Consider the following 24,223-nt stretch of genomic DNA (forward strand, 5'->3'; position numbering starts at 1 on the left):
CAGCGTACAACAAACATTTTTATTTAATTTCTACTTCTACAAGTTAATAAAAACATCTAAACACTGGAATGTTATAAAATGCAGGTTTTAAACTGCAACTTCTGCACAAGTTGTTAGCTGTAAACACAAAGACCGGATCATTTATATTAGACGCTCCTGAAAATGTTACAGATCTCACATCCTGAATGCTATTCAGTGCCTCTGTAAGTGCTTTGCGCTGTCATTTAAAAGCTGAGCTGCGCTGCATCCTTCACCACGGAGTTCAAGGCACTGAGATCTCTCAAGAGAGAGGACACCCCCACACAATACCACAGATCCCCAGAGCGGTCTGCAGGAGCACTGAAAGACTCAATCTCCACTCCCTCTGTGGCCAACACTCCTAAACAAAGAACAATTGAAGAGAGAAAATAGGTGTGAATGGAAAGAAAAGAAACATGGTGAAGGTTACAATTTAGTTCTCACAACTCAGGGCCAGCTTTCATCTAAATTCAAACTCAAAAACAAATGTGCGTAAAGACGCAGTTGAGGAAAAACAACAAGAATGCATGCTTTGTTTTCAGACACACATTTTAACAGACAAGCAAACTATCTACCACCAACCTAAACTTTCCATTTAATTGTTCTGAAGTGAGAAACAATTTTGACTCTTTATATTGTGTTTAAGGTTATTGCCTTAGCCTCCAAAACTGATGGAACTAATGGAAGTCATAAATTAATTCGTAAAACACTGAAAAGAAACTTTTCTCAGTTACTGATTGTGAATGTTGAATATACATTTGAATATACAATGAGGGAGAGTTTGTGCATTCTATCTATTGTCCAGAGGGTGGCGACTCTATTGCACTACTGGGTTGGACCTGCTTTTTCTCTCGCTTAATACTTTGTTGCATGGATTCAAACAGGTGCTGAAACAAACCAGTATTGATATGATAGAATTGCACAGTTGCTACAGATTTGTTGGCAGCACATCTGTGCTTCAACCATGTCCCAAACCTGCTCTGAGATTTGATGACTGTGGAGGCCATTTGTGTACAGTGAAATCTTTTATATTCACAGATGATAGTTTTGATGTCTACATTTTCTTACCAGCCAGTGAGGACAGGAGTTGAGGATTCGCAGGGGCCTTAAAGAACAGCAGATTTCCAGTGAGAGAGATGGGCTGTCTGAACACACTGTTGCACAGCTCCAGGAGGACAGGTGCTCCACCTTGAACTGAACCGCTGGCTTTGTAGCTGCAGCCATTGGCCGCAATCTCCACCTTACACACGCCTTCAGTGGCCCCGGCAGATGCACAGTGGGCCTGGTAAACCTGAAGAAGTTGAGATAAAGGAAAAAGATTTATTTGACATATATTCCACTTGTTTTTCTCATGTTTTATTTGCCTGAATAAATTGACGGTGTACCGTGATTCCAGTTTCCTTAGCTAAGCTCAGCGCGTTGATGAGGTTCGGGCAACATCCTGATTCATGATTGAGTAAACCCACCAGCACAGCTGAAGTCATGTAACCAGTGGAGGACTTCATGCAATCCCCTGGTTTGTTGAGCAGAGTGCAAAAAGCTTTTAATTATAGGCAAAATATTTTAAAGTAAAACTGTTTTAGAAAAAAAAAAGACAAAAGAAATTACACAGAAATGATATTCCTATAATAGCTTATAAACCCACACGACTGATTGGACAGTTTCACTGTGACACCAGCAGAGGGAGGAAAAACTGCTTCCTAGTATTTTTCCTTCCTATGAGATGAACTCTCCTTGAGGTCGCTTGGTTACAGGAAACTGGTTAAACCAGAAATGTTACCTTGTGTAGTAATTTGAACGTGACTGAATGGTTTCTTAGACGCGCTGAAAGACTGAAGAACAGATCCAACGGCTTCTCCGAGTTTAATCAGTTGCTGCGACTCCTGGGAGAACGTGCTAGCCAAGACCTGAGCATTTACCTGCATAAGGAGAACAGTTTAAAATCTGTTACAAAATCATTCTTTTTTCTTTTTAAAAAAAAAAGGTTATAATTATTTATTTTAGTTGAGGGCTTTTTTTTTATAATTTTTTTTACCAACACCCTCCAAATGTGATCAAACTGGATTATCTACTGATACTGTTTCCTGCTCAGTCTCTGTTTCTTTGTATGTATCACCACTGTTTGCTTTATGTTTTTTGTACTAAACAAACAATAAAATATATCAGTTTTAAAGCTCCAGATGTCCAATGTGCAGCTGTCATATTCAAAATAAACTGCAGCACTGACGGCACATGGAGTAAAAGAAATAAAGAAAAATTTAACTCACAAATTCCTGAGACTGACGGTTTTCTGCGAGCATTGCTCGCTTGTCTTATTTCCAGAAACAGCGCTGCAGTTTTATTTTTTATATTCTTCACAGCTTTATAATCATCTGCTTATCTGATAATACTTGACATATTCTGCTGTCCATTTGGTGCAGATGAAAAGTGAAATGATGCATCAAATTCCCACTTTATGGCAAGTGTGGACAGAACCCAAAGCAGAAAGCCTGGCTTGACAAAGAAAGCTAATAACCACTGCTGTGATATCCATTAGGTTCCTGTTTTCTTCTGACCTGCTGCACGGCAGTCTGTAAAACAGTCCACTACTTCCTGTACAGATAACTGTGGGTATGAAGTCTGATTTGTTGATAGTGATGCTTTTGAAGCTTGAGAATATTTAGGCTTCTTTAGCGATTCATTTTACACAAATCCGCCAAACAATCACTTCAGTAGCCCTTTAGCAAATTTATAACTCTGGTCTGAGGAGTTATTTTTTAAACACAGTATTAAGACGAGCATGTAGGACTTACTGCTCCGACCAGGTTCTTTCCCTTCACCATGTCCACGATCTGCAGGGCAATGTCCTCCCCACAGCGAGCCTGAGCCTCCTTCGTACTGGCTCCCAGGTGAGGGCAGCTGATGACATTGGGATGCTCCACCAGTGAGTGGTTCTTAGGTGGCTCCTGTAGCCAAAAACATAAAGACAATGTGAAATTTAAGCAACAACATCTCTTTATTTAATAAAAATAAAGTCAATCAATCAATCTGACAAAAAGAAAAACCTCCACAAAGACGTCAAGGCCTGCTCCTCCACACTGTCCAGACTCCAAGGCTCTGAGCAGAGCCTCCTCATCGATGATGCCCCCTCTTGCACAGTTCACAACCTTCACGCCTTTCTTGCACTTGGCAAAGCTTTCATCGTTAAGCAGACCTTGGGAACATCAAAGAGAAATTCCACATCTTGCTGATGGACTTTGCGCCACCGTTATAATCGACCGACATATGATTGGTGTTTAGCTCACCGACAGTAGAGGGCAACAGGGGAGTGTGGACAGTGATGTAGTCACACTGGGGCCAGAGCTGCTCCAGAGACATCTGTTCCACTCCCCAGCTGGCTGACACCTCTGGAGGAGTGATTGGATCATAGCCAATAGTCTGTTAAGGAGAAAACAACCTGTCATCTTTTTATGCCTGTTTATTTTAAATATCACAGTAACTGTGAGCAGATATCATATGCTGACCCTCATGCCAAATGACTGCATCCTCGAGGCGACCTCCTTTCCTATTCTTCCAAGTCCGACTATTCCGAGCACTTTGCCGTACAGCTCTGCGCCCATGAACTGAAAAATCGGAAGCAAAACAATGACCCACCTCCAAAAATCTCAAAGTACACAGATCCAAGTGTCCCATCTGATTATTCACAACTGAGTGGACAATGGAGCCAACCATGCAACAGTAATGGCTTGATGCTCCCAGTGCAAACAGCCGTTCAAACAGCACACTGGAGAGCAAGCGAAAATGCTTTTACCTTCTTGCGATCCCAGTTTCCTTGCTTCATTGACATCGCTGCTTGTGGCACATTTCTGAAAACAGATCAACGTAATAATGGAATATTACTGCACTTCAATTACAACCACAGAGCTTCTCGGCAATTGTTCAGAAATGACATGACTCGTCTTGCCTTGAGAGGCTCATGAGCAGAGCACATGTCAGCTCAGCAGCACTGATCGTGTTGCCACTCGGCGTGCTGCAGAAAAACACAGTTATAAAGTAAAGTCAGTGGTATACTGGAACTGCACAGTGAAGAAAATCTGCATTTAAACTGGAGGCTTACTTCATGACAATAATGCCCTTTTTGGTAGCGGCAGGAACATCTACGTTGTCCACACCGGTCCCAGCTCTTCCAATAATTTTGAGATTATTAGCAGCACTGATAACATCAGCTGTTACCTTGGTTGCAGATCTAACCACGAGGCCATCATAGTCCTGAGATTCAGAAAGAAGCAGAGCTGTTTTAAATACACCCAATAGTTCACACAGAGTCAATGGGTGTCAGTTATTTTGAGCAGCATAAAAACTGTGAACCAGTCAAAAATCCTATGCCAGGATATGATATACTTACTAAATAATTCTCATTAATTCCTCATTTCTAACACTGATCTTTGGCCTGTTTTATGCCAAATGATTTACCTCTGTTCAACCAGAAATGTTACAAGACAGGTTATAGTGGGGTTTTTTCCCCTGTTACAATGTAACATGGACTTCTATAGTTTCCCATTGCCAGGGGGACACCTGTTAACCATGCAAATAACTTTTTTCCACAATAAAATGTGATTTTATATCTCTGTCTGTGTCATGTCATGGCACATGACATGACACAGACAGGTGTTGTTTCAGGTGCCGAGTTCTGGGTTTGAATCTGCTTCAAGACCATTCACTGTGTGTCTTTTTCCTGCTCTCAGATTTCCCTCTCTTCTTTCCACTTTCTTGTCTAAATACAGACTAAAAAGCAAAAAAAACCCCAAACAAACAAAAAAACAAAGATCGTAAAGATTTTTTTTTTTGTAATGGTTGAAACTGCAGCATTCAAAACTGATCATGCTGCAAAATGACATCTGACTGATAACGTTGTTAAATAGTTGTCAGCAGAGTGCCAAACAACATCTGGTTCGTGTACACACACACACACACTACTATTACCAAATGTTATTCTTATTAACTATAAAGGACACTTTTAAGCCGCTTATGTTGATCTTCATGTAAATTCTATCCCATTTGTTGCATGGTGATTTATTAGCCTGTGTTGCAGCCAGTTATTAGATCAGTTAGCTCAGTGTGAGAGATGAACACTTTGTGTTACCCTTGTGGTGTATATTCTTGATTTATTTTATTCTAGAGGACAAAAGCATAATAAATCATTTAAAAATTCTTGAACAGAAGCTTTTTCTTGCTAGAAAGCCCAACAAGGATGTACAGGCATTATTTAAGCAACACAACCAGTCCATTTTCATCTCAGAGCTATGTTTTTTTTTTTTAATTTAAGACTAGATGCTGAGAAACAGCCATCCAATGGTCATTCAACATTGAAATGTTTATTGAGAATAGGCTAAAATAAATTTTTAAAAATAAATACATTTTGGACTATGGGGGCTCCAAAAGGCTCACAGCCCCAGGGTGTACAATAATGTTAAGACACCCCTGCAGGGGCCTCATGTCATTTAGGGCACCAGAAGTTTTAGAGCCAGCCCTGTACAGTCCATTCAGCTTACATGAGAACAGCTCATTATTTCTAATCTGACAAATTGAATTTGTTCACATATTCTTAGACATACACACATTGGCTCTGTGGAGAAAATGTGGGATTGATGGAATAGTTTGGGTTGGGGGTAGAAGTGGAATCAATGGCCGCCCGATGCACTTGCAGCAGATAGGAGGTCTGACCGTGCGGCAATAGTCACAACACCACGAATGAGTTGCATCAGCTTCACAATGGGCGGTACTAACCGAATAAATCAGTTTTTAACTGGCTGCCGGGATCATTTAATTACACGTGTCAGGTTGAATTGTGTTACGGAATAAAAAATGCCGGCTGCTAGTCCGCAAAAACTTTTTTAGGCGTGCAGGGGCACATGCGCACCGATTAGAGCGAAAGCGGCTTTAGACTAAACTTTATAGAAACCTGCTTGGTAGGAAGAAAAAAATAAACCCGACAGCGGGTGCATGTGAAGAAATCACGCAATATAACGCAGAGTGCCATTACTACCTTTATCTCCGCGATTAATTCATCCTTAGTCATGTTCTGCTTCTCCGTGACTCGGATGCCATTTTCCTCCAGAATCGTCTTGCAGCGAGGGTCGACACTTTCACTAATCAGCACGGTTTTGATGGAGATCGGGGCCATCTTGGTGTTTTCTCTGCGGGTCGCTCGTTGGTGGGCCACCGGTGGGTGCTGAGTGATCTGGGAGAAGAGATGGATGGATGGATCGGGGAGTTGCTTCTTTTTTCTTTTTTTTTTCCTTCTGCCGGTTTTGAATGGTCGTCTCTGATTTAAGACGCCCCCTTTCTACGTGGATCCGCCTGCAGCTCTCAAAGCATAGAAAGTCAAATCCGAACAATGCATACTGGAAATCCTGGAAATGGCCTGCATTCAAAATAAAAGTGCAGAAGTACTCTAACTGAGGCTAATACTGGCTTTTGGTTTGTAAGACTACACGTAGTGCTGGTTCAAGGTTAGCAACAGCCTCCTGTTAAAATGGATCAGCGTTATTTATTATTTTGCACATTTGTCACACATACATGTAAATACAAAAAGCAGTTTTTAAACCATAATTCAAACTATTAAGTGAAAAAAGCTATTCCTAAACCCGATAACTACTTGTGCCACTTCTGCAGCAAGAACTGCGATCAAGCTTTTGTGATAACTGGCAATGAGTCTTTCACATTTCACATGGAGGAATTTTGGCCCACTCTTCTTTGCAGAAATGCTTTAACTGAGCCACAGTGGGAGACGTTTGGTGTGAATAGCCAGTTTAAGGTCAGGTCAAAGCATCTCAATCTTCCATCTAACCTTCCTTTTATTTTTTGGGGACATTCAGTGGACTAGCTGGTGTGCTTCATATCACTGTCCTGCCACAGGCTATCACACTACCACCACCATGCTGATGTGATGTTTTGTTTTGTTTTTAATTGAAATGCTGTATTCGTTTTATGTCAGATTTAACGGGACTCAAAGCTTCATATAAATTAAACTCATATTATATAAGGTTTCTTTTGGTGAATGTGAGATGAGCCTTTGTGTTCTTTTTGCTCAGCTGTGAGTTTCTCTTTGGAGTTCTCCCATGGATGATATTTTTTACCCAGTCTCTTTCTTATTATTAAATAATGAATGCCGACTTTAACTGAGGCAGGTGAGGCCTGCAGTTGAGTTATTTTATGTCCTTCTGGAGTCATGTCATGGAAGCACCTGAAACAGCAGAACGCAGTCATTTGGAGTAATTTTCATTTCCATTTTCAGACGGATAGATGTCAATGACTTTGTTTCTCAGCTGTTTCTTTAGATTTTGAGAGCTTTTAGCCTTCTTCACGTTGTCAGGCAGGTTCTATTTAAGTGATTTCTGGATTCAACAAGTCTGGCAGCAATAAGGCTTCGTATTAGCTAATGAAGCTTAACTTTCCAAAATCAATGGTTTATCACAGTTAATCCATTATTCCTTTTCATATAGGGCCAGGCTTGTAAACTTTTTTCCCTTGATAAATGAAATCCTCATTTAAAAATTTCTATTGACTTGGATTTTATTTGGATAGGGTGTTTTATTTTGTACATACTTTTATTTGTCAACTTGAGATTTTCTTTAACTGATTGCTAGCTTTTATTTTATATGATGGGATAGGATATGTTTCCTTTATGGCAAAGATGGAAAATGCTTTTGTTAGAGCAGTTAAAAACTAAGACAAACACACAATACATATAAGAAATAGTGCCAATAAGTAGAATGATATGTTGCTGAATAAAACAGAATAGGACAAAAATATATCAATAAGTATCAAACTAATCTAAACAGATACATATACTGAAGGGAAATGAGTGTAAACTGAAATAAAAAATAATATATAAAAAGGTAAAATATTGTAAGTTCAATAGAGCAGCAATGGCTTATTAAATGTAATACAAGCAGTATAGCAACTATCAGATGATATTAAGGTTACTCAGTGTAGCTTATCCATACACCAATCCCTAACTCGAGACTCTAAACGATGCATAGTTTTTAGTTATACCAGGGATAATATATGAATTGTATGCTGTACAAATTAGAAAAAATGAAACTGAAAGATTGCAAATAAAAGTAAACACATAAACCGCATTCATAGCTGGAAAGGGATACATCTTTAGTTTGTAAGTACTATGAAGTACTTTACCTTTACTAAGTACAAACAATAGAAAAATATTATTCTTAGCCTGTCTCCGACGTTCAGTGAAACTCTGCTACAAATTGAAAACAAATTCTAATCATGAGGTGTTGATTATGCTTATTTCTAGATCCATATTTTGTTTCTCAGAGTTTACCAGCATAGCCTTGTATGAAACACAGTTCAGAATAACCTTCAAAACTCTATCAAATAACTGAGTATAAACTATAACAGCTGAAACATAAGTAGCAAAGTAAAGGATCTGAGAGATGTAATCACCTAAAGATCAAATTGGTCCATAACTCTCCCCATTTAACAGTAAGTCAGGTCAGGCGAGTCTTAATTCAACAGACACTGTTCATCACCTGACTCATTAGGCAGCACATGACAGGCCATGTTTCACTGCTGGCTCAGTAAATTTAGCACATCTGTCATGGTTACACAGCTGCATATGCCTAAAGGACCAGATTTTACAATGGATTTCATTGACCAAGATCTTAAACAAGAGTAAAGACAACAAAATTATTTAATCTGAAATTGCCAGGAGTCCTATTACAAACCAGAATCACTGTCCAAATCAGAGACTCCATCTTTGTCATCAGATTTCCCATCATGTTTAATTAGTATACTGTAAATAAAAACTTTATGAACCATTCATCTATTACTTTCAGTTACTCTTTTAACATTTTTTCATAACTACAGGCTTTGTCAGTGGGCATATTTTGACACATCAGAGTAGTAAAAGTAGTAAAAACTGAGCCCTAACTGTCAGCACGTGAATCACAGGTGGACTCAGCCTGAAGACTGCAATGAGAAAAACTTTACCTGCTTGTTGTTTTTAATAAACCAAACATTGTACTTCACAGCGTTCTGGTCTATGTTTGTAAGAAAAAAAACAAATTTGTACAAAGTACAAATGTGGTGCTTAGAAAAAATTAATTTACATATTTGATGTTGTTTTAAACCATAGACAAGATTGTTCTTTCTAAGTTTAGACAACCACTTTTCTCCTCTTGGTGTCAGTGAGATAACTGAACATGCATCCCCATGCAGAAATTGTGTATAACTATGGAAAGATCACAAAAAAACGTGTGTCACGCCATTTATTTTCCCTAGTTTTTTACATAATGAATTCAGAGTGTATACGAGTGTGTATATATACACTTGACTGCGGTATAAAATACTGTTGTAGATCAATGGATTTATTGCCTACTAATTTGAGAAAAACAGAGCTTTCTCTCTGTGTTCACACCGGCTAATCACTTCCTGAGCCCCGCTGACCCTCCGAGGGCTCTGCCTATCAGTATTCAGAGGATGATTCTGATTGGTTCCGTCATTGCCTGGATACGACGCAACAAACTCAGGCTACGTAGAGCGGGCAGTCTGATGAACGCCAGCTTTCAACTATAATAAAATAAAAGAGAACCTTTACTTTGTTTTTTGTGTTTGACATTATTTTCTATAATAGTAGCCACTCCATCCGATAGGAATGGCAGCGGTGGTTCTGTACGGCCGTCGTAGAGGAGCTAGTAAGAATGGTGAGAGCCAAACAAATATTTCAAAGTTTATTATGTGTAGTTATATAGTTAACCTTTGCTACCAGAGCCGTTTTAAGCCATTATTGAACCAAAAACTCTAGATGGAGCCGAATGTAATGCTCATTTATTTAAGCTATTTGTTTGTCGAGGCTATTAGCCTATAAGTGCTTTTGATTTTAAATTTTGAAAGTCTTTCCAAGATCCTGCTTCACTTCACTTCAACCAAGAAGTACAACTATGAAAGTCAGTTATTTTACAAGTGGGGTGTTGTGGTTTTTTTCTCTATATGAGTATAATATCTTCTAGGGACGTAGTAGGAACCTTGGTGTGATCAGTGGTTGCTGTAGCACATGTTCCAGTGGTAATTTCTTTATTAATGTGTCAGCAGATGAAGCCATTAGAGCTATGCAGCCACCAGACCTCCGACATGTTACTGTCTTACGTAAGACTGAATGGCTGAGGATTCAAGATGAACTGTGTGGGGTTAATAAAGAAGAGAAGAGAATAAGAGAGGCAGCTAAACAGCGAGAGAACCTACACCTGCAGTCACAGGAGGTGGTGAAACTTTGGCCTGATACCCTCCATGTAAGTTCCATGTTGAGAGACATTTCCTAAGATTAGATTTATACTAATAAAGTCATGTGCACTTGCTAGGTTGAAAAGAGCTGGAACACAAAGACAAAAACACACTGCATCTTACGTACACTTATGTCTTGTCACAGGGACAAAGGCTGAAAAGGCTGCAGGAAAAGAAGATTCGAAAGGAAATTGAGGAGGAGCAAATGAGACTGGCTGATTTAGAAGAAGCAAAATACCAGGAGCAGAGGCGGAAGGAGATTATTGAAAAAGCCAAGACTCAGCTCTACTGTCAAACCGACAGAGTCAAAGGACTACATGTTAGTCTCGCTTGTGCATTATTATGCCACTTGTGTATAAAACTGCACAATTTCACCTAACAAATGATTAACACTTCCTCCACAGAGTGCACTCCTGCTGACAGAGGTGCTGAAGGAGAGGGATGCTCAGATTGAGCTTAAACAAAGAAGAAAGAGTGCCAATATAGATGTGGACAAAGCATTTCTGCATATGGTACAGACTAGAGAGGATGAAGCCTCGAAACAGGAGCAGGAGAAGGCAATGCAGAGGAAGCTTGTGAGACAGGTTGCTGCAGAAGACCTGAGAAACCAGTAAGACCTAACAATCAGGCTCCAGCTGTATGTGTTAAGAATTTTAAATCCCCAAAACACCACTACCCCAGGACAATGACAATTATATGATTACTTTTCCTCAGAATAAAAGAAAATGAGCTGCTGAGAGAGCGACAGAAGCTGGAGAGCAAGAAGGATGGAGACGAAATCCAGCGTCTCCAAGCGCTGCATCAGCTGGAGCGAAGGATGGAGGCAGAAAGACAAGCAAATCAGAAAAGAAGCCTCATGCAAGCTCGCCAGGTAGGCTCTTATCTGAATCTTATCTAGTATTTAGTTCACTGGACATTAAGTTTATTTAATGCATTTTACAGGAGCATATCACCAACAGAGACCTCGTAAGAGCCACGGATGCTCAGAAACGGGAAGCTGAAGAGGAGCAAAGGAAACTGTTTCTCTCTACTAAGCAAAAAATCATCAAGTTACGCAAAGAAAAAGAAAAAGAGCTGCTTAGGTAAGACAGAGTAAAACAGTATATATCAATAAATAGCTCTGGATCAAAGTATCTCCAGTGCTACATCTTCTTAAATATAATGGATACTCGTATGCATTTTCTTCTCTAGAGAGGCCCAGACACGTAGAGACAGGATCATAAACAAACTGACGGTCACACAGCAGGAGCAAGCTGTCAGCGAGGAGCAGAAGATCGCAAAGGCTGTCGCAGAGAGCGAGGCAAAACAGGCGCAGCAGCAACTGGAGGAGGATGAGAAGAAAGCTGCAATGTTGAAGTCCATCAGTGTACACAGAGAGCTAATGGTATCTCAAACCGAGCATGAAACATCCAGTGTGTTTCCTCTAAGTCCAATTTTTCTTAATGTCGTGCCATCCCCCCTAATTAACAGTTTTTATTTAAACTTACAAGAAAAAAACCACAATCCTCTCTCCTGCCCCAACACATCTCATCACATAAATGTCTCGTTGTAAATGCATTCTTTATTTTTAATGGACACATTTATAATGGTATTCAACAGTATACAGAAAGTAAGGCAATGCATGATCTTAAATTGAAAGAGTCGTACCTTAAATACCTTTTACTGCTCGTACACATTATTTTCCATTCTTTTTCATCCTGTTTCAGACTTAAATCACTTTCCCATGTCTTCTTAAGAGCTTTATTTATGAGCTCAACAGCTTTGGGTGCTCGTAAACTACATGGGTTAGGGTTAGAAGATCCCTGAGTTGCAGATGTTTAAATATTCCAAAGTGGTACACAAGCTCTATTTATTTCAATATACCATCACAGTGTATATATATCCTCCAATGTGTCTTTTCTGTGTAGAGAAATCCATATTGTTGCTGACAAAATGTAATCATGTGTGTAATGCAAACTGTTTTACCAGAGACAAGAGAAGGAGGAGAAGGACAAAATAGAGAGGAAGAAGGCCCAAGAAGCACTGCAGGCCAAGAAAGAGGCTGACAGAATATTTACTGAGAAGCAGCAACTAAAGGTTAAGAAAATCAGAGAAGAAGAAAGAGAGGTGCAAGACTTCAATGCTGCGCAAATGGTAATGTCGGCCAAAACTTAAGTTTTAATCAGAAACTTTGCACCTTCTTCACTGAAACTCGTTTGCCTTTGCCTTGCAAATACAGGCTGAAAAAGGTGCCAGACTTCAGCAGCTGAGACAACAGGAACATGAGTTTGAAGTGAAGAATGCAGAACTCATCGCTGAAGAGGAAAACCGCTTCCAGCAGTATTCACAGCAAATCATCAATGCTGCAGCAGAGGCTCAGCGAAACGTGTTTCCACTTTGTAAAGCTGCGAGGGAAGGGATCGGAGGTGGGTCCGGTCCTGTTTTTAGTGGAGTCAGGCCAAGTTACCTTGTTCAGGACCGCACTGGAGCTCAGATGCCCAAATACGTGTCATTGGCCACCCAGAACATCAAAAAGCTTCACCAAGCTGTAGATATTCAGGATGCCAAGAGAAGACTTGGATTCACATGGTGATAGGTTACATCCAGTTTGAGTGCACTTCCAGAAAGCAGGTTCAGTAAGTGTGAGTTTGTTAACTCTGATATGAGGGAAACACTGTTCCTGAGTCAGGCTGTGTGAACCTAACCTGCTTGCTATCAGGTTTCATGAACAAACTCACAAACCCCTCCTACACCCGAATCAGCCGAAACACTCGGTCTCACATCCACATCCCGAACGCCCTAATGTCACCTGCATTTTGTCCCTGTCAGATTTGGACAGGGAAAAAATGAAGATTCAAGTATATACATACAATCACTTAAATCTTTTAATAAGTGCTGTTGAAGGTTCTACAATGTATTTCAACTTCACAAGACCGTTCATTAGTGAACATGTTTGATTAAAACTGGAAGTTTCTCTTTGCCAACATAGAAAGGATTTGTTTGACAGCACTTATTGGATTGACCAATACTCAGAACAATGGCAAGTCCAAGGAGCTCCAATCCATTCCTAAACAACTGCAGATTCCAGGATCATCAGTTCAAACAACTGTACGCAAGTGCAAGCTCTTCAGATATAGCACACAATGCCATGGTCTGCGTGAAGAACCACACTGTTACCTCAGATTAGATGAAATCTGTTAAAATGCTCAGCATCAACCCAGTAACCACCAATACTGATGCCTAGAAACTGCTTGAAATGTCCACAACGAAGACAGCTTTACATTCCTGTGAAATGAGAGGGTGACAAGCAAGAAAAAAAGCTCCAAACATCTCCAACACCTTCAAACTGAACTGAAATTTGCAGTTGCCCACACGAAAAGCCAAATGCCTTCTAGAATAAAGTTTTACAGTCAGATGAAACAAAGAATGAGATGACAAGAGGTATGTTTCGAGGAGTAAAACCTAAAAACACTGTACCAGTTGTCAAGCATGGCGGTGGTACCATCGTGCTCTGGCTGTTTTGCTGTCAGTGGTGCTGGTACATTGCACAATGTGGATAGAATAATGAAGGACGATTATTGACAAATTCTTCAACTTTATCTCAAATTCAGAGCTAGACCATTGAAACTTGGACACAACTGGGTGTTCCAGCAGGACAATGATCCCAAACACACATAAAAACCAGTGTTGGAAGGAATAAAGCAGGCTGGCATTAAGCTTCTGGGATAGCTTTCTGAAAGTCTGGACCAGAATCCTATTGAAAATCTGTGAACTATGCTTAAAAAAACAAATTTATGCCAGGAAACCAACCATTTTAAACGAACTTCAGCTTGTAGAGCTGCAGCTTGAGGTCTGTTTGAGGTGCAACTTGCTAAGGGACATTTAAGAAAGATTAGCTGGGGTGCATGTATAATTTTGACCCTGTGTGGTTTAGACAAATCTAAATTAAATTCAAACTTGTGTACTCAGTTCTTGTTTTTTTTAAGGTTATTAAAGATGTGTGCTGCACGATCATTTCAACCTGTAAAAAGAACAGTTCAAAGAAATCAATAAAAGTCCCAAATTATCATGATGAGTGTAAACTGCACTGTGTATTTGAAGCTGTCTGTGATTATCACTAAGTAGACAAAGCTCTTTTCTTCCATCCGGTTCTTTAATATAAATGTCACGGACCACACTAAGATTCGTATTAGTCCACTGGATTTTAAATAGAGGCTCTGATCTTTATTTATCTGTTGCCATGGTGAATCCTAGTAACGAGCTGAACTCAGAGACAACATACTCAGGTTTTCTGGGACTAAAAACTCAAGAGTTAATCTGCTCAGAGGTTTTTGAACCTGCTTTCAAACATGCTAAAAACATCTTGATACTGATTGTGCCTCCTTACTCTCCCTGCGGCCAGGGAGCCCATGTTGTATTTAATAAACCGTAATGTTTTGAAGGTTTTAGTCATGGTAAACATCCACTAAACAATGAGACCAGTGGTAAAAAGCCATCATTACCAAGGTTGAGACTGCCATGGCTTATTTCAAAATATAGAAATCTTCTGTGTCTCAACCTCAACTTTAAAGACAATTTTGTTCATTGTCCAAGTTTAATATATTCTCTTTGTTTTTTCATTGGTCAATTTTGATCTTCTGATGAGTCTATTTACTGGCTGTTAGCCACTGCTCCCCTTTATTTTTTTGACAAAATACAAGCAGAGTTGAAGTTCAGAAATAGATCAGAAACAATAACAGTATAATAACTTTTATCTACAGTCAGTGATCAGGAATGAATATGTTCTCATACCACTGTTTTGCTGGTCCTGTATTTTTAAAATGTGAATATTTAATGGCAATGTTAAACTAATATATAACTAATATATTGAGGAACAGAAGAGTAATTCACTTTGGTGTCTCAATGCAAGAAGGTCCTTGGCTTGAATCCACTAGCTCATCTGAGCACAGGTAACCATGTGATGGACTGACAATCTGTCCAGCGTGTGCCTGTCTTGCTCTATGACAGCCGAGATAGGCCCCAGACTTCCCACAACCTCTTGTGCCCTACTTGCAGTACTTTCATATCCCACTAGGGGGCCACGACACAAACTGTGGGAACCACATGACCACTGCCTTGAAGGGAAAGGGCTACACTAAAACATTGCTGCTTTATGCTGATGTCAGCATCGTTAATATAGAAATGTAGTGTAGTACATTAATCTTTGTGTCATTGTGAAGTCATGTTCTACTTAAACAACAACGTTTTAAAGAGCTCAAACAAGGAACGTGCTTATGCACCCCGATAACTAATATATTGCTCTGAAGTTTGGAGATGATCCAAAGGAAACTTAAGCTTTTTCATAATTAGTATGATCCTGAACTTTGACCTTCAAGCACTATATACTAAAAGTGCATTTTATAATCTTTACCCATATAATTTCAGCCAATTCTGCTTCAAACTTTAGCTATATAAACTATAAAACTTGAGATTTTAAGATACTCGAAGTTTCACGTTGCATGAATGTATCAATGTGAGGTTGTGGGGCATTGTATTATAATACAAAAAGTGTGTTACACAGCCCTCTGTATGCCCTTTTATATAGTACTTGATATGGTTTCTAGAATTTGTTTTTTTAAGGTCAACTTTAACCTTGGGTGCTAAGAATAAGGGTGCTTGGCCAATCTCGGTACTCATGTTCCCCAAAGCCTACTATATATTGAAGGTTGAAGATTATACATTTTAGGGGAAAAAAAATTACATCAGCTTTAGCCGTTATGGCAACAACAATCACACAAAATTTGAAAATGATATCTTGAAAACTGGACACTAGACTAAGACAAACAGAATTCATACTCCCTTGCTTTGAAGGGAGTAAAAGAACATCACTCAGAATTTGTTATTTGAAATGATGGAAAGATGACTCATCCAAACTAAAAATAACCTGGGAACGGATTTCCACTGCAACGACAGAGTGATACAACCACTAATGACTCACTAATAACGGTATCACTTAACGAATAAAAACAAAAAACAATGAATTAAAATCAAACAGAGCCTTTTAATTCTTCAAACACTCCAGCAGTTCTTAAAATCAGTTTGAACCAAACAGAACAGAAACAAACTGCTTTTATCTTATACTTAACAGCTTGGCATTAACATTTTCTCTTTCAACAGAATTACAGTAAATGGTTAAAAAAAAACAAACAAAAGAAACATCATGGGTGTACATAATCTGACACACAATGACAAAGATGAGCATGCAAGACACGAGTGTTTTCTTCCAGGCTGATTGACATTAAAATAACTCGAGGATACCTTCAAAATCTTTTTCTCCCCCTCTTTAAATTTTTTTTTAAAACAAACTAAAATCAGAGAAAATTTTAAGTCAAGACAGAATTACAGAATTTACCACATGATGTAAAATTCAGAAAAAAAACAACAACAAAAAGAAAACTTGCCTCCAATCTGACTTCACGCGATTAAATAATGTAAAATTTAGAAGAATACCTGGTACGTTTACAGCCCTGCCTGTGCAGTACACACACTTTGTAGTTACAAATCCTTTGTTTCTAGAATGGCTCCAAAATGTCAGCTACCAGTTAACTGTGTTACACACTCAGTGGTGGACAAACCCACAATCCCCATAAAGTCCAAACTTCAGCCAAAGGTTGAGGATGCTACAGTTTGCACCTTCAGGTATGAGCCTTTTTATTTAAGGTCTTTTCTACAGTCTGTTATCTGAATACCACAGTTATTTAACAGTCAAGTAATTAGCTTTGAGGAACCTTTTACAGTCATGTTATCTTTGGCAGAACTGTTTATTTTGTACTGTATGAGGACTGTGATTGTGCCCCACTGTAGATGGAAAGCTGACGCTGCGTACTACATATACGCTGTAGAAAATAAGAACATTGCGCGTTTAGTTGCTGTCAGAGCTGGAGCTAGACCCCGACCGATTCCTCTTGCTATCATTTCTATCTTTGCCTTTCGTACTGTCTGGTCTTTGGCTGGCCGGGCTCCTTCGGTCTTTGGACTTGTCTCTTCTTTTAGAATCTGGGCTCCTATGACTCTTCTTTTTCTCTTCTCTGTCACTCTCAGAGCTGCTGCTACTGCGTCTCCTCCTCTGGCCGGCAGCCTCTCTGTCTCTGACTTTTCTATGAGAGGATCGATCCCTGCTTCGGTCTCGCCTGCCACTCCTGCTTCTCGAGCGCCTGCCTCTGTGCGAGTCCCTAGCCTTACTTCTGTCTGGGCTTCTTGTTCGATGTTCTTTATCCCGGGATGTTCCTTGTCTCTTACTCTCCCTATCACTGTTGTGTCTTCTTTCCCGACTCCTGCTGCGCTCTCTGCTGCGCTCTCTGCCCCTCTCTCTGCCCCTCTCTCTTTTTTCTTCTCTCTCTTTTGATGCTGAAGTCCTACCTCTGTCTTTGTTTCTGCTGCTTGATCTGTGCTCATCCTTTTTGGCAGCTCTCTCTTTACTTCTGGACTTTGTCCTGGTTCTCTCACCATTTCTACCTTTTGTGTCTTCTTTATGCTTTTTGTCAGACTCATGACCCTTATTTCTATCTTTACTGTGATCAGATTCTGCCTCCTTTTCTTTCTTATGAACATTTCTATCTTTGCTCCTTGAGCGACCTCTCCTCTCGTCACTTCTGTGCTTGTGACTCTTCTCTCTGCTTTTTGACCTTTTCTTTTCTCGGCTTTTACTGCGACTATGGGATTTATCCTTTTTCTTTGCCTTCTGTTTATCATGCTTCTCATCCTTCGCTACAGTATCCTCCTCCTTACTTTTAGATCTATGAGATCGAGTTTTCTTGTCCTTTTTACCCTCAGTTGTATGTTCAGCTTTTGAACTTGAAGTCCGTCTTTCTCTTTTCTGTGCTTTAGCAGCCTCATCCTGACCCTCATTCATGTCACCTCTGTAAAAGAAATAGTAGAAAAAGAATAATAACAATAATAAACTTTAGGAGTTAGACAAAACATCAATTTGGCAGACAAAAAAATATTTTAAAAAAGTAACTTTTCTGTTGTTTTGTTATATAATCAAGTGCACATCCACTCACCTGCCACTTTATTAAGTACACCTGTTTAGCTGCTAATATATAATCTGTCAATCACATAACAGCAATTGAGTGTATTTAGCTCACCTTATTATTGTTAACCATGCCTGTCGTTTTATGAGCACAGTGTACCCCATGTTCTGATGGTTGTTCCAACACAATAACATGCCATGTCACAAAGCTCAATCAGCAAATCATGAGTTCACTGTACTCAAATAGTCACCAGATCTCACTTTTGGGACGTGATGAAAGTTCATCATGGGCGTAAGGCTGGAAAATCAGCTACTGTGTGATGCCGTCATGTCAATATGAACCAAAATGTCTGAGGAATGTGACCTGCACCTTGCAGAAGAACTAATACAGTTCTGAAAGTAAAAAGGGGTACAACAGTACTAGCAAGGTGTACTTAAAGAAGTGGCCAGTGAGTGTACATGCACCATGTGATATAATGTTGATGCCTGCTCAGTAATCCAGGTAATTTCATCTGGATGCATCATTTTTAGTGGGAGAAACATCTCACTCAGCTAAGTGACTTCTTCAGTCTGAAACTGGGATATCATATGATATGGGAATTTTATTAAGTATGCACCATATACCACATGTAACTCTATGTTGTGTATGTCAATAATAATCATATTGAGTATGCATTTGGGATTGAAAATATTTAATTTTTCTAACAGACAAAACTCATAGGACGAGTCAGAGTGATGGAAGCCACCTCAAGACAACATGTGCATATCTGAAACAAAAATGATTTAGCAGGACTCTCCCTGCCCTGCAAAGTAATTCTGATTAAGGGTTTTGAGAGTGGTCAAATTGAGTTGTCATTTCTGAGGGGGAAAAAAAGCCACTCACATGGCTCATTTATTAACTAAAAAAAAAAAAAAAAGTCTGTCACATCTTTATGTATTAAGAGTTTCAAAGGTACTGTAACTCAAAAGAAATGGTTTAGGCCCTTAAAAGTTTTAAAAAGTGTTATAGAAATGAAATCATACATGTTGGGAATAATATTCCAACAGTTTAAATATTCATGCTTTTTCAGTGGTCACTGCAGTTTACCAACAGCTTGTCTGTGGTCATCTCAGGTACAAGGCTCGAGGCTCAGCAGGTTCTCCGTTTTATGACAAACACTTCATCTCTGCTAGGTGCACAGCAGAGGTGTCAATATTTACCAGCTTAGGAGGAAATGGAGCTAAAGCTGCTGATTGTCAGGATCCATTTGCAGTGTTCACAACCTTTTTACTGCCCTTTCAATTGCTTTATATTTTTTAATATAAAGCAATGCAAAGACCGTAAAAAAAATAACAAAAATCATACATGCACACTGCAATGTATGATTTTTAAATCTGAAATATGGAGCCCAACAAAAATTTCTTCTCAAGTGCTTTAAAGTGGATTAAGTAAAAAAAACAAAAAAAAAACAAAGTCCTGCCTACAGGGAACTTCTACAACATCTTTGACTTTAGGTGATATCATCTTACCTGTCACCCTTAATCCATCGCTCTACTGTGACTGCCCTCATCCTCTGACGCTGCATCTCCTGTCGCCAGTGTGGGGGAGTTTCACTGCGCCGAAAACGATCTCTAGACCTTGAACGAGAGCGTGATGGGGTCCGGTATCTCTAGATGGGAGAAACATAAATCAGCATCTTCAACATGCCTGTGCATAAGTAAAAACAAAAAGCTTGTTATAAATAAATCGTGCTGTATGACGTAAAGTGTGCAAAACGTTTGGTCCACCTACCCTTGGACCCCTGCCTTTTATCTTCCTGCCAGATCGAGTCATCACGAGTCTTCTGTGATATGTTGATTGAGAGTTGTAAGCTGCACCAGTACTGTAGGTGAGAGAAGGCGTGAAAATGAACAAACTGTATTACTTTTTGATATTTGTGATATTGGCTGACTCTCAAACACACCTTTCTCTTGGTCTTTCGTCTTTATTTCGCTGATCCTTGTTAACCTCCTCTTTTGGCTTCTGGGCTATCTGGGGACTTATCCTCATAAGGAATCGATTTTCAGGGATGGGTGGGATTTCTTCAGGACGCACTGTAGATGTAACCAACTCATCTTGTTCCTTCTCTTCAGCACTTTCAGCTTCTGATCTGTAAAGATTTTGTGGGTCAGTAGCAAGACACTTGGTGCCATTTACACAGCAGACAGTGAATAGGTGAAAATAAATGAAGTACTTCTTCTTGTCCTCCTTCTGTTTCTCTTTTTGCTTCTTTGCCTTCTTTTTCCGCTTCTTGGATTCTTTTTCTGACTCTTCGCTCTCGGAGGACGACTCTGAGGAGCTCTCCGAGTCACTGGAGCTACTGCTGGAGCTTGATGAGGCCCTCTTCTTCTTTTTTGCATCTTTTTTTGCTGCAACAACATAAACAGCATTATTATGATGACTGAAACTCATTTAAAAAAAAACCAAACAAACAAAAAACTTTGAATATACTTTATTTAAACACACCTTTAGATTTGGGGATGAGCTCTCCACAGTTCAAAACTTTCACCTCAGCGTACGGTCGGCTGTTGGGGTCCGTCTTCTGGCTCTCCATGGTTTGAATGACTTCTTGGCCAGAGATCACGTGACCAAAAACCACATGCACACTGAGAAAATAAAGTGGTAGCAATGCCTCATTACATGCTGCGTGCATTGTGCATAATGGGATTAATTAATAATTCAAAATGTAGTTGGGAGGCACTTACCCGTCGAGATGTGGAGAAGGTTTTGTTGTTCTGAGATGTGAAAGCAGGACATTCAAGGGGGAAAAAAAAAAAAGAAGCATCTAATCACTTTCAAAGTTCAGAAATGCAACTAATAATGCACGATGTCAATTACAGGTAGGAACAGATGTTGCTTACATGAAAAACTGGGATCCATTTGTATCTTTACCCCGATTGGCCATTGACAGCAGGTACTCCTTGTTGTGTTTGACTGCAAAGCTTTCGTCTGGGGGGGAAAAGGAGAAGATTGTACTGACATCTTGAAGCCAATGTCAGTTTGGATAATAACTGATGGCATTCACAGTGGCCTCTTTACCTTCAAAAAAGCCTCCGTAAATGGATTCGCCTCCTCTTCCATTACCTATGATTAAAAAAAAAAACAAAAAAAAAACAAAAAACCATGAACCATGAAAAAATCTGTTGACTCATAAGTAACACCATCCTTCCATGTCGAATATAAAATTTACAAGTCCTGTAAACTCACCTTCGCTGAAGTCTCCTCCTTGAATCATGAAGTCTTTTACAATTCGATGAAAAAGGCATCCTTTGTAGTGGAGCGGTTTCTGAGTTCCCTTCCCAATGCCTTTCTCACCTGGACCAAACCACATATCTGATTAATAACCTGTGCTGTTAATTGTCATCATTTGTGGAATAGTTTTATTGAGTAAATTCCTTCACCTGTGCAGAGACATCTGAAGTTTTCACAAGTTTTGGGACAGATGTCTGCAAACAGCTCCACCACGATTCTGCCAACTGTGAGGAGACAGTGAGATCAGAGAAATTTACTTCTGTGTAAAGTACAATGGAGCACACTGATCAGTGGTTACAAGAAGCGTGAATCACCGAGTTAATCATCACACAACACAATAATCTCTTTAACCAAACAAGAAGAAGAGAAAAACAAAACAGACGAGGTTATGTATCCATTCACTGCACTGTCAGTCTGAGTTTCATCATTATAATTTAATCTATACAAACACCTTTTTTTTTTTTTTTTTAACAAAAGAACAGGTGTTATAGGTGCACAAAAAGTAATTAATTTTTAAATTTACTAGTACACATCAAATGCCTTGATTAATAGTAAGGATGGTAAGATTTGTGATGACACAAGACTGCTCACTTTCTTGCAGAAAATGCACAAAAAAATAAAATAAAATCCACTAGCGCTTCTAAAAGAAGTTTTTCCTGGTCTAGAGTTCAGGATCTGAACAAAAAATGGAAATAATGTTAATAAAAGGACTGTGTAGATGTGTGCAAGTTGAACCCTGATGGAGCTTTCATCTGACAATATAATATAAACTGGCATTGATGTAGTTCCAGACTACACTGAGGCTATTTTCAGCAAATTTAATAAACAGTGTGTAGTGTTCATATACTGAAACATTTTACTACCCCATTCATGTCTTTAAGGGCAGATTACAGAGTACTGTTGAACAAAGCTAAAGATTATTGCCTTCACTTGTCACATTTTTTGACATCCATATTTTTCCCTTTGCCAGCTGCTGACTAGCTTGATTTGGTCAGCATTAACCTCATCTTCAGACTATGAATTAACTGTGATGTTTTGCTCACTTGGTTGATCGTGCAACCCATCTATAGTCCTCACTGCAGGGGACTTGGGTTTAACAGCTTGCTGTCTGTCCCCTCACTCTCTTCCCACCCTCCTGTTTACCCTGTTCTATTCAGTACAGGCAAACCCCCCACAAACTTAAAGAAGACCGAAAGAAAATAAACCACGTGTGTTTTCTTGGTAAACCACACAAGGCTTAAAGTACCAAAAAGCAGCCAGAATTTTTTCCTTCTTACCAAGTACATTGCTGATTCCAATGTCAAGGAAGCAGCGAGGGCGCTGTACCTTGATCCCCATGATCACCTGAAAATGAGAAACAAGGTATGAACACAAGGATGACAGAACATCGAACAACCCCCACTCTGACCATTAAGACCTTACCAGTAACTTCATTCAGGAGCAGAAATTAAACACACGGGTGGCTTCTTTAAATGTAACATAAAAGTTCACTTAAGTTCTGTTCGCCTGCATGATATCAATACAAACAAAGTACCGATACAGTTCCCATGCGACTTATAGCAGCTGCATTATCTGCAAATTAGCCTCGGCTAGCTAACCGCGCGATTAAGTATCGGTCGACTGGTTGAGCGGACAGCAGACACACGTTTTCATGCTTAAAAATAACAAATACCGACGCTTACACACACTCACTAACGTGGACCTTCACGTTACAGTTTCACACGCCCCCCCACCGTATCTTTTTAACGGCAGGCCTAGCGTTAGCATTAGCATTAGCAAGTCACCTATCGTTAGCCGCAGACATGTACATAGAATTTACTGCAAGAAGTGAGCGGTACATTTTCAGCAAGTTTAAACGGCGCATAAAAGTAAGACTGACGCAACAGTACATCACCTGGAAAACCGAATATACCGCACCGTAAGGCGAGCAGCTCTCCCAAACAAGCAAAATGAAGTTTCATTCAGTGCTGGGCTCAGTGTTTTCTAAAGATGGCGCGGCGAGGACGTCAATGTGTTTCCAGAGCCGTGCACCGGTCAGGGCGTGGGGCCATTTTTACCCTGAAACTGGCCTGGCAGGCGCAAATGCTCGATTGGGCTGCCGAGTCACTTTCCTGCAATGACATAAAACCAGTTACATTTGCCGTTTCATGTTGCTAAAAATTGCGACCACTTCATATCCATAGTTTATTGCGCAATTTTGTCTTGTTATATTGTATTTTATGTTACTGAGCAATTCTACTTTATTTGAGCTACTTTGTTATACGGTCGGTTCAATGTTTTGGTTACTGTAAACAAGTAACATTTTGAATGACTAACAAATAATTAACAATTTAGAAGCTCTTTCTGCTACTGTTTATTTTATTCATAAGACACAATTACGGTTTAGCATCTTCAAATTTCGATTGGATAACTATAAATTTTGAGCATTTAAGCATTTCAACATTTTAATTCACTCAAAAGTAACAAGGATTTTGACACATTAAGTCAAAACTTCGACAAAGCTTTGCCTGGGTAAAGTTTTTTTTCCATCACCAGAAACAAACTTTCATAAAATAAAACAAAATATGTTTTATCATATTTTACCTTTTTCTATTGATTGATTGATTAATTTGCAAGAAATCATTTAAATATATAAACCTGAACGAGCCACTGCCTGAAAG

The 24,223-nt window shown here is 39.4% G+C and overlaps 3 protein-coding genes across 5 annotated transcripts; 1 reads left to right on the forward strand and 2 right to left on the reverse strand.

The window, feature by feature from the left end:
• phgdh (phosphoglycerate dehydrogenase) lies at window positions 1-6,355 on the reverse strand. The gene is made up of 12 exons (XM_004557701.4): window positions 6,044-6,355; window positions 4,115-4,266; window positions 3,962-4,027; window positions 3,809-3,863; window positions 3,522-3,620; window positions 3,303-3,435; window positions 3,063-3,211; window positions 2,811-2,963; window positions 1,799-1,937; window positions 1,404-1,531; window positions 1,087-1,309; window positions 1-379 (listed from the first exon to the last, which is right to left on the reverse strand). The coding sequence occupies exons 1-12, from the start codon at window positions 6,179-6,181 to the stop codon at window positions 225-227; spliced, it is 1,590 nt and encodes a 529-aa protein (XP_004557758.1). The 5' UTR covers window positions 6,182-6,355; the 3' UTR covers window positions 1-224.
• Window positions 6,356-9,549: 3,194 nt separating this feature from the next.
• On the forward strand, window positions 9,550-14,336 carry cfap210 (cilia and flagella associated protein 210). Of its 2 annotated transcripts, none has more exons than XM_014409005.3 (9): window positions 9,550-9,725; window positions 10,111-10,310; window positions 10,448-10,621; window positions 10,707-10,912; window positions 11,017-11,173; window positions 11,245-11,384; window positions 11,494-11,686; window positions 12,271-12,435; window positions 12,521-14,336. In XM_014409005.3, the coding sequence occupies exons 1-9, from the start codon at window positions 9,677-9,679 to the stop codon at window positions 12,872-12,874; spliced, it is 1,638 nt and encodes a 545-aa protein (XP_014264491.1). In that variant the 5' UTR covers window positions 9,550-9,676; the 3' UTR covers window positions 12,875-14,336. The 2 variants fall into 2 exon arrangements, with proteins under 2 accessions (XP_014264491.1, XP_004557757.1); XM_004557700.4 differs by having other exon boundaries at window positions 10,114-10,310.
• A 1,965-nt stretch (window positions 14,337-16,301) lies between these two features.
• On the reverse strand, window positions 16,302-23,633 carry ppig (peptidylprolyl isomerase G (cyclophilin G)). Of its 2 annotated transcripts, none has more exons than XM_004557699.6 (13): window positions 23,481-23,633; window positions 22,841-22,907; window positions 21,713-21,787; window positions 21,519-21,626; window positions 21,351-21,395; window positions 21,173-21,260; window positions 21,017-21,046; window positions 20,778-20,917; window positions 20,506-20,680; window positions 20,236-20,421; window positions 20,064-20,154; window positions 19,802-19,941; window positions 16,302-18,179 (listed from the first exon to the last, which is right to left on the reverse strand). In XM_004557699.6, exons 2-13 carry the CDS (start codon window positions 22,899-22,901, stop codon window positions 17,183-17,185), a joined length of 2,136 nt encoding a protein of 711 aa, XP_004557756.1. In that variant the 5' UTR covers window positions 22,902-22,907; window positions 23,481-23,633; the 3' UTR covers window positions 16,302-17,182. The 2 variants fall into 2 exon arrangements, with proteins under 2 accessions (XP_004557756.1, XP_004557755.1); XM_004557698.6 differs by having other exon boundaries at window positions 23,458-23,608.
• Between the last annotated feature and the right edge of the window lie 590 nt (window positions 23,634-24,223).

Source organism: Maylandia zebra, linkage group LG16, assembly GCF_041146795.1.
Source record: "Maylandia zebra isolate NMK-2024a linkage group LG16, Mzebra_GT3a, whole genome shotgun sequence".
NCBI lineage: Eukaryota > Metazoa > Chordata > Actinopteri > Cichliformes > Cichlidae > Maylandia > Maylandia zebra.